The sequence below is a fragment of the Macaca thibetana genome, chromosome 20 (genome assembly GCF_024542745.1).
Source record: "Macaca thibetana thibetana isolate TM-01 chromosome 20, ASM2454274v1, whole genome shotgun sequence".
Classification (NCBI taxonomy): Eukaryota; Metazoa; Chordata; class Mammalia; order Primates; family Cercopithecidae; genus Macaca; species Macaca thibetana.
This window is the reverse complement of record NC_065597.1, coordinates 17,383,305-17,396,636: the sequence shown is the minus strand read 5'-3', so window position 1 is coordinate 17,396,636 and position 13,332 is coordinate 17,383,305. Positions and strand designations below refer to the sequence as shown.

General features: G+C 47.1%; 1 protein-coding gene and 1 long non-coding RNA gene across 4 annotated transcripts in view; both read left to right on the top strand.

Annotated features, from left to right (window-relative positions):
* The window catches only part of GLG1 (golgi glycoprotein 1), a 154,643-nt gene extending 146,229 nt beyond the window's left edge, over nucleotides 1-8,414 (top strand). Inside the window, exons 24-27 of one of the 2 annotated variants that reach the window (XM_050772668.1) lie at nucleotides 2,242-2,362; nucleotides 3,464-3,570; nucleotides 7,031-7,194; nucleotides 8,241-8,316. In XM_050772668.1, the coding sequence (XP_050628625.1) occupies nucleotides 2,242-2,362; nucleotides 3,464-3,570; nucleotides 7,031-7,194; nucleotides 8,241-8,316 (468 nt within the window). Of the gene's footprint in view, nucleotides 1-2,241; nucleotides 2,363-3,463; nucleotides 3,571-7,030 lie in introns of both variants that reach the window. The other variant, XM_050772667.1, reaches the window with a different exon arrangement.
* LOC126943787 (uncharacterized) overlaps nucleotides 1-12,907 on the top strand; it is a 166,638-nt gene extending 153,731 nt beyond the window's left edge. For both annotated transcript variants that reach the window (XR_007721852.1, XR_007721851.1), the window contains exon 2: nucleotides 9,801-12,907. This is a non-coding gene — a long non-coding RNA (uncharacterized LOC126943787). The remainder of the gene's footprint in view (nucleotides 1-9,800) is intronic.
* The last annotated feature ends 425 nt before the right edge of the window (nucleotides 12,908-13,332 follow it).

Here is a 13,332-nt window from a genome sequence, read left to right as displayed (position 1 = left end):
CCTCTTCCTTTTAATGCTGTAGTCTGCCTACGTTGGTAATAAAACCAAAAATCTAAACCTTCTGCCCAGCACTCTTTTCTTGCTGTTCCTTCTTACCAAACTTTCATTTGATCTTGACTGCTCGTCTCCTACAATGTGAATATTCTTTTCACACGTACTGATTACATGAATATGTCTCATCCCCATGACTAAATCGTTGTTTAAAGACACTGTGAGTGTACTACCAAACCTAAATGCCAGTAGCAATATATCAATCAGTAAATGTTCCACATTTATAGAAATCAGTGAAACTAAAACTAGTTCATTTCAGAAATGTTATATAAAAGCATTTGTTAGCCAGGCGTGGTGGCTCATGCCTGTGATCCCAGCACTTTGGGAGGCCAAGGCAGCTGGATCATGAGGTCAAGAGATCGAGAACATCCTGACCAACATGGTGAAATCCCATCTTTACTAAAAATACAAAAATTAGCTGGGCATGGTGGCGCACGCCTGTAGTCCTAGCTACTCGGGAGGCTGAGGCAGGAGAATCACTTGAACCCAGGAGGCAGAGGTTACAGTGAGCTGAGATCACACCACTTCACTCCAGCCTGGTGACAGAGTGAGACTCCATCTCAAAAAAAAATTTTTTTTGTCAAAATATGATCACTAAGCATACATTATCTTGCAAAATTGAAAATGAAATAATATACTTGATCTTTTTTAAAAAAGTAACTTTTTTCTTTTTTTTGAGATGGAGTCTCGCTCTGTTGCCCAGGCTGGAGTGTAGTGGTGCCATCTCGGCTCACTGCAAGCTCCACCTCCCAGGTTCATACCATTCTCCTGCCTCAGCCTCCCAAGTAGTTGGGACTACAGGCGCCCACCACCCCATCTAATTTTTTTGTATTTTTAGTAGAGACAGGGTTTCACTGTGTTAACCAGGATGGTCTCGATCTCCTAACCTCGTGATCCACCTGCCTTGGCCTACCAAAGTGCTGGGATTACAGGCGTGAGCCACCACGTCTGGCCAAAATTAACCTTTTAAAAAAGAGTTTCATTGCTGTCATTATGGAATCATTGAGAATATTATGTGCGAATTTTTCATCTGTTAAAAATGTTCCTGATTCCACATTTCTGAGGAATGGTGGGAGTGGTCGAAAGCTAGATCCGTATATTTTCCTTTGCCTCCTTTATCATCACATGATCCCATGTAACTTTGGGGCGGATTTTAGAATATTGTTTGGCCTTTGGTTTTTGGTTTTGATTTCTCTCACTATTGTTTTATAGGAACTAGAGTCTTGTCTGGAGCATACTAACTTTTATTTATGGAAACATTTCTGGCCTATCTTTACCTCCCAACGTTCCATTATGTATAAATGGAGAATCTGCAGAGTTGATTTCAGTTCCATTGTGTTGATATTCCTCTCATTCAGGACATCTATAAACACAAATAAGAATTGCTCTTGTAGTAGATGTTATGCCCTGTCCATTCTGGTTTTTTTTTTTTTTTTTTTCTGAGGACAACGGTAAAGTAGAACATTTTAAATAAATATACCTTTATCTAATTGGAATATTTTGTTTTTGTTTTTGTTTTTGTTTGAGATAGGGTCTCACTCTGTCTTCCAGGATGGAGTGCAGTGGTACAGTCATAGCTCACTGAACCTCAAACTGGGCTCAAGTGATCCTGCCACCTCAACCTCCCAGGTGGCTAGGACTGCAGGGCACACGATTATGCCCAGCTAATTTTTTTTTTAATTTTCTATAGAGATGGGTGTCTTGCTTTGTTACCCACACAGGTCTCAAACTCCTACCTTGGCCTCCCAGAGTGCTGGGATTATAGGCATGAGCCACCACCCCAGTCCTGATTGAGAATTTTAATATAGCATATAACTCTGATTTTAAGATTTCACGTTTTTATATTTCTTAAAGTAACACAGTAATTGTATCACACCAATAAAAATATTAACATTTAGGTACTTTAAAACGATATGACATGACATATGGGAATGCCAAAAACCCAAATCTGATCTTATAGTCACTTACAGTCCCCTGCTTTTTTTAAACACACAGTTTTGTATCTCTGAAAGGTAGTTATTCATCTGCATTCTGTATATCATCACCACCTTGCAACCTGTCCCAGAGTGGTGTCTGTTGTTAGCCCTCAACTTTCCCCCCTTGCTTATTTGTATATGAAGTATTTACAGACAACAGATCTGATGCATTTCCCCTTCAAAAGCTCTGTCCGCAATGACCCTCCCTTTCCAGGAAGTTTTAAACATGCTGAAGGAAAGCAAAGCAGACATCTTTGTTGACCCGGTACTTCATACTGCTTGCGCCCTGGACATTAAACACCACTGTGCAGCCATCACCCCTGGCCGCGGGCGTCGTAAGTCTGTGTTCACTCTGATCCTGTCTGAACTCTCTTGGGAAGAGCAAAGATTCCCTATTAGACATCAGTTGCAGCTACTGTGGTCTGTAGTTGTAGCCCAGTCATAGACAACATTCCCTGGGGACCTGGGTGATGCCAAAACTAGGCCTTTATGCCATCATAAATTTAGGAATAAGCCTGCAAGTTTGAACTGACCTCGTCATGAGCAGAGCTAAAGATGTGATGAACAGGGAGAGTTGAGGTATTTGTTAGGGAAGCAGAAGTTACAGTCATCATCATGGTCTTTTTCCCGGTGCCCAAACTAAAAGACAGCTTCATACACTTCCCCGGTGGCCACAGTGAACTCAGTAGACAGGTTCTATGTGAGGAGGGAGCCAAGGCAGGTGTGAAAGTTCTTTCTGAGCCACATATGCCCAATGAAATGAATAGAAGTTATTTGTTTTTATTTATTTTTTTGAGACAGAGTCTCACTCTGTTGCCCAGGCTGGAGTGTGGTGGCATGATCTCGGCTCACTGCAACCTCCGCCTCCTGGGTTCAAGTTATTTTCCCACCTTAACCTCCTGAGTAGCTGAGACTACAGGCACCCACCACTATGCCTGGCTCATTTTTGTATTTTTTTAGTAGAGACAGGGTTTTGCCATATTAGCCAGCCAGGCTGGTCTCAAACTCCTGACTTCAAATGATCCACCCACCTTGGCCTCCCAAAGTGCTGGGATTACAGGCATAAGCCACTATGCCCAGCCTGTTTTCGTTTTCATTTTTTGAAACAAGGTGTTACTATATTGTCTCAAACTCCTGGGCTCAAGGGATCCTCCTGCCTCAGCTTCCCAAGTATCTGGGATTACAGGTGTTTGCCACCACACCTGGCTCTAAAAATAAGGAGGTTTTAAGAGAGGCTTTGGACGCCAACCCTGGAGATTACTTATCGTTTCTCTCCATTGTTGGATCCTGGGTCAAATTTCCTAGTATGTATTTAACTTTGTTGAGCCTACAGATCTCAATTCTCTGGTGGTTGTGTACCCTTTTCCCCATCTTTACAGAAACGTCTCTATTCTGTACAGTTTCAGGTTCTTCTTATTATTCGTTTCCTCCCACAGAAATGTCCTGTCTCATGGAAGCGCTGGAGGATAAGCGGGTGAGGTTACAACCCGAGTGCAAAAAGCGCCTCAATGACCGGATTGAAATGTGGAGTTATGCAGCAAAGGTAATGACCAAGAGAATCTCCTTTTTTACAAAAATAAAAAAATATGGAGCACTTCATCAATTTGCATGTCATCCTTGAGCAAAGGCCATGCTGCTCTCCTCGCTGTGGTTGTCCAGTCTCAGATATTGCACTGGTCTTGTCCTTATTGTGAGGCTAGCAATAAGTGTGTTTGAAAACTTGGTCAGTGTACTTTTAAAATTCCTTGGCTGTCCATAAGCCTGGAGCCATCTCCCTGTACATCAGACTGTCTGCATGGCTTTGCCAAGGTCACTCCTTTCTCAGTTTGCCCACTGTTCACTTCTGAAAAGTGAGTCACCCAAAGAGAAAAGAGATGTCACGCCCATGGCAAAAGAAGGAAATCCAGCCTCGCCTATCTTGAAGCTTATTTTTATCATTTTACAGTCTTCAGGAGAAAAATACATATGTGAGGCCAGTACTCATCTGGTCTGGAACATGGAGAAGAAGGGGATGAAGAGGGACTGTAGGACACTCATGAATGTGTATGATACCCAGGGAGACTTGGGCTGGGGAAATTTTTCCTACAGAGGTTCAGCCTCAGTGAGAAGAATAACAGTTCTTCTCGTGTATACATTGCTTTTTAGTTTATATAACATTTTGGTGGACATATTGCCTCATATGAACCTTGAAACCCTGTGAGGTGAGTAGAATGACTATTTCCTCACTTTACGTTGAAGGAAACTGACTTCAGAGGTCATGACTTGCCCAGAGTCCCTCTGGTTTTTAGATCCATGCTTTTGTATCAACTCATATTGGGATAGACTTTTGTAGTGGCCTAAGATCAAGAGAGTAATCCCAGGACCACCCCTCCTTCCTGACCAATTTTATCACCCGTGTACTTCCAAGTCAAGGATAACAAGGCGAGAGGAACAATCAGAGAAAGTCTTCATCGCTCGACAGCAGGAAGGTACAAGGGAGGGCCCCTGTCTGTCACAGTAGTCAACACTCTCCTCACCCTTCTCCCAAGGGAAGAAAGTTGCCTTTGAAGCCGGTGGCTCAGGGAAGCGGCAGCAGGAGATGCTGCATTACTTCATTCTCCCTCATTGTATCCACTCCTTTGAGCTGTGTATTACTGCTTCAGAGTGACTCAGAGTAATTCACGGCTTGTTTTGTGTTGGCAACTATTGGAGCTCAAATCTCATTCATCTCACGCCTCCCTACTCTGTTCTGTGTACATGATATGAGCATAGAAATAGCCCAGACGCCTCTGAGCCACACTATCTCAGCAGCCGGGCTAGGATGCAAAAGAATGGGCGCATGTGCACCTGGGGACCCTTTCAGTCCGATTCTGCCATAGCAGGCTACCACTGAGGTCCGTTAGGGAAAGCATTGGAAAACTGAGGATGAAAACTAGCTGACATTAAATTATAAATGTCCACAAGTGGAGGACAGTTAAATATATTCTGTCAATATAAGTCTTGTTTGCAGTGCAGTGGTGCGAACATGGCTCACTGCAGCCTCGAACTCCTGGGCTAAAGTGATCGTCCTTGAATAGCTGGGACCACAGGTGCATGCCACCACACCCAGCTAATTTTGTAATTTTTTTGTGGAGACAAGGTCTTGGCTATGTTCTCTAGGCTGGTCTCGGCCTGCACATTGTTTTTGATGTGGGAAATGCTTATGATATAATGGTGAATGAAAAAAGTCAAAATACAGGCTGGATCAGTGGCTCACACCTATAATCCCAGCACCTTGGGAGACTGAGGCAGGAGGATCACTTGAGCCCAGGAGTTCGAGACCAGCTTGGGCAACATAGGGAGTCCCCATCTCTACAAAAAAAAACAAACTTTTTTTTTTTTTGAGACGGTTTCTCGCCCTGTTGCCCAGGCTGGAGTCCAGTAGTGCAGTCTTGGCTCACTGCAACCTCTACCTCCCAGTTTCAAGTGACTCTCCTGCCTCAGCCTCCCCAGTAGCTGGAATTGCAGGCGAGCGCCACCATGCCCAGCTAATTTTTGTGTTTTTAGTAGAGACAGGGTTTCACCATGTTGGCCAGGCTGGTCTCAAACTCCTGACTTCGTGGTCCACCATCTCGGCCTCCCAAAGTGCTGGGATTACAGGTATAAGCCACCACACCTGGCCAAGAAAAATTTTTTAATTAGCCAGGCATGGTAGTGCACTTGTAGTCTCAGCTACTCAGGAGGCTGAGGTAGGAGGATCCCTTGAGCCCAAGAGTTTGAGTCTGTAGTGAGCTGTGATCACACCGCTGTGCGCCCACCTGGGCAATAGAGCGAGACCCCAACTCAGTGAAAAAAAAAAAAGCCAAAATATAGAATTTACAAATAATATAGAATTTACAAGACCAGGCACGGTGGCTCACGCCAGCACTTTGGGAGGCCAAGGCGGGCGGATCACAAGGTCAGGAGTTCGAGACCAGCCTGCCCAACATAGTGAAATCCCCCCCCCCCCGTCTCTACTAAAAATACCAAAAAAATTAGCTGTGCATGGTGGTGTGCGCCTGTAGTCCCAGCTACTCGTGTGGGTGAAGGAGGAGAATCGCTTAAACCCGGGAGGCAGAGGTTGTGGTGAACTGACATTGTGCCACTGCACAATGCCTGGGTAACAGAATGAGACTCCATCTCAAAAAAAAAAAAAAAATAGAATTTACAAAATACAGAATGTACAAAACAGTCTCAACTTTTCTCTTTATTTTTTAAAGAAAGGGAGCAAATGCAGTTAAAGAGCATAAATCAAAAGATAGAAGAGCTCGTGGCCTTGTAGAAGTCATTTAACAGGCCGGGCGCGGTGGCTCACGCCTGTAATCCCAGCACTTTGGGAGGCTGAGGCCAGGCGGATCACGAGGTCAGGAGTTCGAGACCATCCTCGCTAACACGGTGAAACCCCGTCACTACTAAAACTACAAAAAAAGTTAGCCAGGCGTGGTGGTGGGCACCTGTAGTCCCAGCTACTCCGGAGGCTGAGGCGGGAGAATGGCATGAACCCGGGAGGCGGAGCTTGCAGTGAGCCGAGATGGTGCCACTGCACTCTGGCCTGGGCAACAGAGCGAGACTCCGTCTCCAAAAAAAAAAAAAAAAAAAGAAGTCATTTAACCATGCTCACCCCCGGGCACTGACTCTCCATCCAGAGTATGGGAGTGGTGAAATCTGCCTGCTAGGCTTGGTGTTAGGACTAAATGAGCGAGGGCAGGGGGAGCCCGGCACATCTTCAGTGTTGTGACGTTAGTGGTGATCACTGTGATGGAATCGTGGGTGACTGCACCATTTTGTCTCTTTCTGTAGTTCTAATTTTGTGCAGTAGACGTGTGTATAGTTTTATGATCAGGAAAAAGAGTTATAGCTCTGTGTTGATTTTTCTTGTCTCCTGCCCTCCCTCTCCAAAAGAAAAGACATAAATTAAACTAGGAACTGAGAAGGATAAGTTAGACCTAGCACTGTCACCAGCCCAGTGCTCTCTCAGAGAATCACGTTGCCCTGTGTCATTCTAGGTGGCCCCAGCAGATGGCTTCTCTGATCTTGCCATGCAAGTAATGACATCTCCGTCTAAGAACTACATTCTCTCTGTGATCAGTGGGAGCATCTGTATATTGTTCCTGATTGGTCTGATGTGTGGACGGATCACCAAGCGAGTGACACGAGAGCTCAAGGACAGGTAGAGCCACCTTGACCACCAAAGGAACTACCTATCCAGTGCCCAGTTTGTACAGCCCTCTTGTATAGCATCCCCACTCACCTCACTCTTCTCAGAGGTGACACCAACCCCGTGTTAGAGCATCAGCAGGTGTCCACTGCGTTGTCCCGTCCAGCCTCCACTCATGTCCATGGTGTCCTCCTCCTCCTCACCGTTCGTGCAGCAGCAGCAGCTGGCCGCTGGGGTTACTGCCTTTGTTGGCAAACTTGGGTTTACCTGCCTGTAGACAAGTCTCTCTCATACCAACAGAACTTCCGGTACTTCCAGAACCAACTCACCTGACCTGCAACTCAAAGGCTTTTTTTAAGAAAACCACCAAAAAAAAAAAAAAATTTTTAAAGAAAAAAATGTATATAGTAATGCATCTCCTCCAGGCTTGATTTGGGCAATGGGGTTATTTCTTTCCTATGACTGTGTAAAACAAAGACAGGACTTGGAGGGGAAGCACACCAGCCAGTGTGCCATGACTGAGGTGTCTCATTCATCTCTCAGAAGCACCTTGGGGCCTCGCCAGGGCCATGGTCTTCACCGAGGAGTGGGTGGGCAGCCGTTCCCCAGGCTGTGTGGGGTCCTGCTTTCTTCTGCTGAGACAGTGACGCTTTGCAGTTTCTACCCTAATCAGCCACTGCTGGTCACAGCCCCACGGCCATGGGTATTTCTGTGGTCTCCTCACTTCGTTGAAGCAAAGCATGAGCCTCCCTAGACCAAGGGCAGCTGGGGAGGGGAAGGGACCGAAAGTTTGTGAAGTTGAACAATCCATCCATCTGCACTGAGAGGCTGGATCCCAAGTCCCGGGGCAGCAGGATCCCAGGAACCTTCCTCCTCCAGGGCAGCACAGGACTCAGCCGTGTCTGGACCGGCCCTGCTGAGGCTGCAGTCACTCCGGAAGCTCTGCGCTTCATCGGGAGGCGGGACTGTGGTGGGAGGGGTCCTTAAAGATGGGTGTGGGGAGCAGCAGGGCAGGAAGTGGGAGCCAGCGGTTTGACTCACTCTGCTTTATTTTTCAGGCTACAATACAGGTCAGAGACAATGGCTTATAAAGGTTTAGTGTGGTCTCAGGATGTGACAGGCAGTCCAGCCTGACCTTTCTGCACACTCCAGACAAACCTCCCAGACAAGCTCCTTTGTGCCTCCACGTGGAGAGGGTGTGGAAAGTTATCACATTAAAAGATGGAGGATTTGCTCTGTTTTTTTTCTTTTTGTCCGTTTGCTGCGTGTACCCACTCTGGTAGGCATTGGCTAAATGTTGTATTTTGGTGACTCATCAACCTTTGCAGAATATGGGCTTTATAAAAGCAATATTCTTGGCCATCCCGCCTCATTCCTCCAGTGTGGAGATGCCAAGTCTGGGGTGTGAAAGGGAGGGGTCTGGACATCATAGTTCAGCCTGGCTGTCCTTTGGTTTAGTTTGGGGCATGAGATCACAGTGGCTGCACAAGAGAGCTGTGTGTACAGTAGGAGATATATTTATATAATATATATTTTATTAACCTGTTAGATGTCCACAAAGTATTATAAATCACGTGCCTAAAACTGTCCATGTAGACCAAGGCCCGCCCTCGGTGCCCCCGACTCCTGCCTCTGCTCTGCACGGTCCACGCACGCTGCAGGACCAGAGCGACACTCGTCTTCCCTTGAAGGGTGTTCAGTACAAGGCGTGTCAGTTTGTGGATCAGTTGATCCAAGTTACTCCTTGTCTAATCTGACTGACATATATTTGAATACTGTGGTTTTCTTTCTTTTTTTCTATTTTGCTGCCCTTCCTGGAGGCAGTGGGTTCCAGAAGCCAACTGATTGTCCCCCTGCCAAGTCACCAAGGGAAGCTGCTAAGCTGCTTAGTCCCTTCGGTCCTGCTCGTAGGGTCTTCCTGATTGTCCACAGCTGTCTGGGATGCTTCAGTCTCCTAAAACTGGAAACTCAGGGTGCGAGCAGCACACACTGTCTCCCGCCACTGCCAGCCAGACTGAGTGGCCCGAGAGTCTCTGCAGGTCCCCTGGGGGCTGGGGACCGCTGAGGCTTAATATCAAGAACCAGGAATGTCATGTACATGCAGGTGCCTACGGACGTGTCTGGTGTGGTTTGCAGGTAGGATGGATGTTCACTATTTGACCGGGTGGGGTATCCTTCCTCTCTGCAGTCTCCTTCCCAGTATGCGGAAACACCCTTAAAGTTCTAATTGTCTTGATATTTCTGTTCTTTCTGAATTGAGAGAAAATCCCATTCGTCGTCTGCAGATTTGGAAGTTTGATGAGGAATTTTGTTCTTGAAACATCTGTCATCTTTTTTTTTTTTTTTTTTTTTTTTTTTTTTTGAGGTGGAGTATTGTTCTGTTGCCCAGGCTGCAGTGCAGTGGCGCGATCTCAGGTCACTGCAGTCTCCACCTCCTGGGTTCAAGCAATTCTCTGCCTCCGCCTCCTGAGTAGCTGGTTTTCCAGGCAACCGCCATCATGCCTGGCTAATTTTTGTATTTTTAGTAGAGACAGGTTTCACCATCTTGGCCAGGCTGGTCTTGAACTCCTGACCTCATGATCCACCCGCCTCAGCTTCCCAAAGTGCTGGGATTACAGGTGTGAACCACCATGCCCAGCCGAAACATTTGTCATCATTATAAATGGTCAGAATAGAAAAGATAGCTCTGCCAGTATCTTCAATTGCTTATTACAAGAATTTCTTTCATCATCCTAGTTGGAGCATTTTCCAGTGACTGGCTCTTGAGAGGCCCAGGCAGGGCCCTGAGCAAGTGTTTCTAAGTTCCACGGCCAGTGAAGTCTGCACTGGCCGTACTCATTAAGTCCCTCATTTGACAAAACAAAACAGGGCCTGGGACACCCCGGTCCCTGGCCTCATAGGTCAATCAACTGGCTGAGAAATGGTCAAGAAGAGTAACAGTGACCCTTCTGTGGATGCGAGCGGATGATGGACTCTGGCCTGTGTCTATTCTCCTGATGTGCAGCCCACCAACAGTAATAGAAGTAGAGAGTAGGGGGTTTTGCCAAGGCTAAGGCTTCAGGTACTTGCTAACAGTTACAGCAACTGTGTCACTGTCATCTGGACTTACCAGTTCATGCCAGTGCCTCTGTGACTCTTATGCATAGTGTGCCCCACAGCCCTCTGGAGGCACCTGGAGCCCGGGCTGCCAGGCTGGAGGCTCTGGGGTACTGAAGGTGAGCTGTCTGGGCAAACTATTAAGAACAAGACAAACTGTTCCCAGTGGAGCTTCTCCCACAGACGGGAGCTCTGTGAGGCCTTCACCTGGGTACCTGCTGGACTTCTGCTGCTGTTGCTGCTGTCCCTAGACGAGCCTGTTAGCAAGAAGTGCCAGCAGGGGAGCCATGCACTCCATAGGCTTGGGATCACCCCCGGGAAAGCGATCTTCCCCGGGCTACCAGCCCCAGTTCTGAGCCAGTGCATCCTTGGAAGCTAGGTGAATTCTAGGGTGGCTGGTGAGCTAGTATTGAGTGAGCAGGTATTGACTTGAACACACTGCAGGCCTTTGGCTGTCTCGTGCTGTCCTTACTCTTCTTGGGAACAGTGAGTCACTCAGCTGGCTGGGGTGGGGATGCATCCTGGTGAAGAGACAGCTTTCCCTGAATATGCTACAGAAAGTTACTGTCAAATTTTATTTGTTTCTGTTACCTGAGATCAACTAACAGAAGAATCCAGTGGTGAGGGTGTCTACATTCATGTTTTATGTTTTATCAAGGCAGATTGGAAAGGGAATTATGTGGCTGACTTCCCTTGGCCTTCCCAAGAGAAGATTCTCTTCTTATGTCAGTGTGGCTTCTGGAAGTGTCTCCTATCCTCCCAACCTCCAGGCCTGTGGTGCGACTTCTGCCCTGAAGTTCCTACTACAGTGAGTCATCTGGGGAGAGGAGGTTGCTTCACTGAAAAGAGGCCTTCCCTTCCCATTTCCTCCCCTGCCACAGAACATACTCCAAGTCAGAACTTAATCTAAGGAGAAGGAAGCTGGACCAGGAACCTTGGAAGTCAACCAGCCCGGCCTGGCACAATCAGCCTAAATTTTGGCCATAATGGCTTTTTTTTTTTTTTTTTTTTTTTTTTGAGACAGAGTCTTGCTCTGTCACCAGGCTAGAGTGCTGTGGCGCGATCTCAGCTCACTGAATCCTCCTACTCCCTGGTTCAAGCCATTTTCCTGCCTCAGCCTCCTCAGTAGCTGGGATTACAGGCTGCACCACCACGCCCAGCTAATTTTTGTATTTTTAGTTGAGACAGAGTTTTACCATGTTGGCCAGGATGGTCTCTATCTCCTGACCTTGTGATCCGCCCACCTCGGCCTCCCAAAGTGCTGGGATTACAGGCGTGAGCCACTGTGCCCAGGCTTTTTTTTTTTTTTTTTTTGAGACAGAGTTTCACTCTTGTTGCCCAGGCTGAAGTGCAGTGGCACAATCTTGGCTCACTGCAACTTCTGCCTCCTAGGTTCAAGTGATTCTGCTGCCTCAGCCTCCCAAGTAGCTGGGATTGCAGGCACCGACCCCCATGCCCGGCTAATTTTTTTTCATTTTTAGTAGAGACGGGGTTTCACATGTTGGCCACGCTGGTTTCGAACTCCTGACCACATGTGGTCACCCACCTTGGCCTCAATTATGTGCATTTTGGTATATTTACTTGTATTTCAACATCTTGCAAGTTTGAAAAACCTGAAAAATCAGAATCCTTCCTTTTAATTCTCACCATTTGGGCAGCACCTAAGTGGTTTTGTAAAATGCAGCATCTGGTGCTGTGGGACTCTCTCGGGCCTTGAGGGACACTTCCTTCCTCCACGCTCGCCTCCTCTCCGCTAGGCTTCGTTTCCCAGAGGGCCTGGGGCCGGGTCTGAGGTTCTTGCCTACCTTCCCTCCCATTGGTCTTTGGTTGCTCATCTCTCTATCTGCACCCTTATTGGCCCTTCCTCCGCAGACTTCAGATAACAGACAAGTCATTAGCAAACCAGACTGAATCTTCAGGGTGAAGAGCTCCCCAAAGCCATCTGGTGAGATCCCCAGGGACTATTTGTCACCTGGATCACAAAGATGGGACTGTCTGCTCAGGCTGGTGGTGACAGAATCCTGACCGGTGGTCCTCTCCCATTCCTTCTGCTCTACCATGACACATGTATAGGACACTGTGCTGTGTGCAGTGGAGAAATCTCCCTGGGCTAGGAGAAAGTTCAGACAGTGCCTCTAGATTGTGTTTTGCCTTCCCCAGTGTAGAGTTGACATCTGGACCCCAGAGCCCAGCAGGGCTTTCTGTCAGACATGCTAGGGTGGTGGAAACAGGCCCTCCAGGTCCCCCTGCAGTGTGCTGGCTGGAGGCCCCCGGAAAGCCAGCAGCAGAAGAGCTTCCTGGGCGGCTTCCCCCAGGACAGTGTTCCCAAGCCAGTCCAGCCAGAAAACAGACTGTACAGCAAATGCTGTGTAAGATCTTAGGCCTTTCACTTTTTTTGTTTTGTTTTGTTTTTGAAAGAAAGAAAGAAAAAAAGTACAATTAACAAGCCTCTTTTGTAAATGGGTTTCCTTTCTATGTATAAAATCCTGGTGGTCCCTTGTTTTTACATGTTCATGCTGTGTAATTTTGAGATGTTACTGAGATATGTTCTGAACATAATGTGCATTTTTTTCTGTACAGATGAAATGGGAGAATTTAATAAAGAGTTTGCAGGTTTTTACTTGTTAAATCTTCTCTGTGGTGACTGGGAGGAACCTCAACCACCTCTCTGCTAGTGGGAGCAGTGGCCTTGAACTTGCCAACCAATGCTCACAAACCTTGCTGATCAGGTCTTTAGTTATTGACCAGTTAGGTCCAGCAGAGTAGGACTCAAGGAATTATAGAGGACTGGGGACTTTGATGCCCTTGGTTTCTGTATGCTAATGGCAGAGCTGGAAGTCACATCTGGGGTTTTCTGACTCTTGAGCCAATGTGTCCAGAATTATTCATTCTACTGAGGTGTTTAAGCCCACATCATGAGGCTCTGTCCTGGGGAGAGCAGAACCTGGCAGCTCTGTGTACAGATCTGACACGTGGGTGGCTGGTCCTGAGAGGCGCCTGGTCTTCAGTAGCCACCCTTCCCCATTACCCCCTTGTCAGTCCTCTCCCTCACAT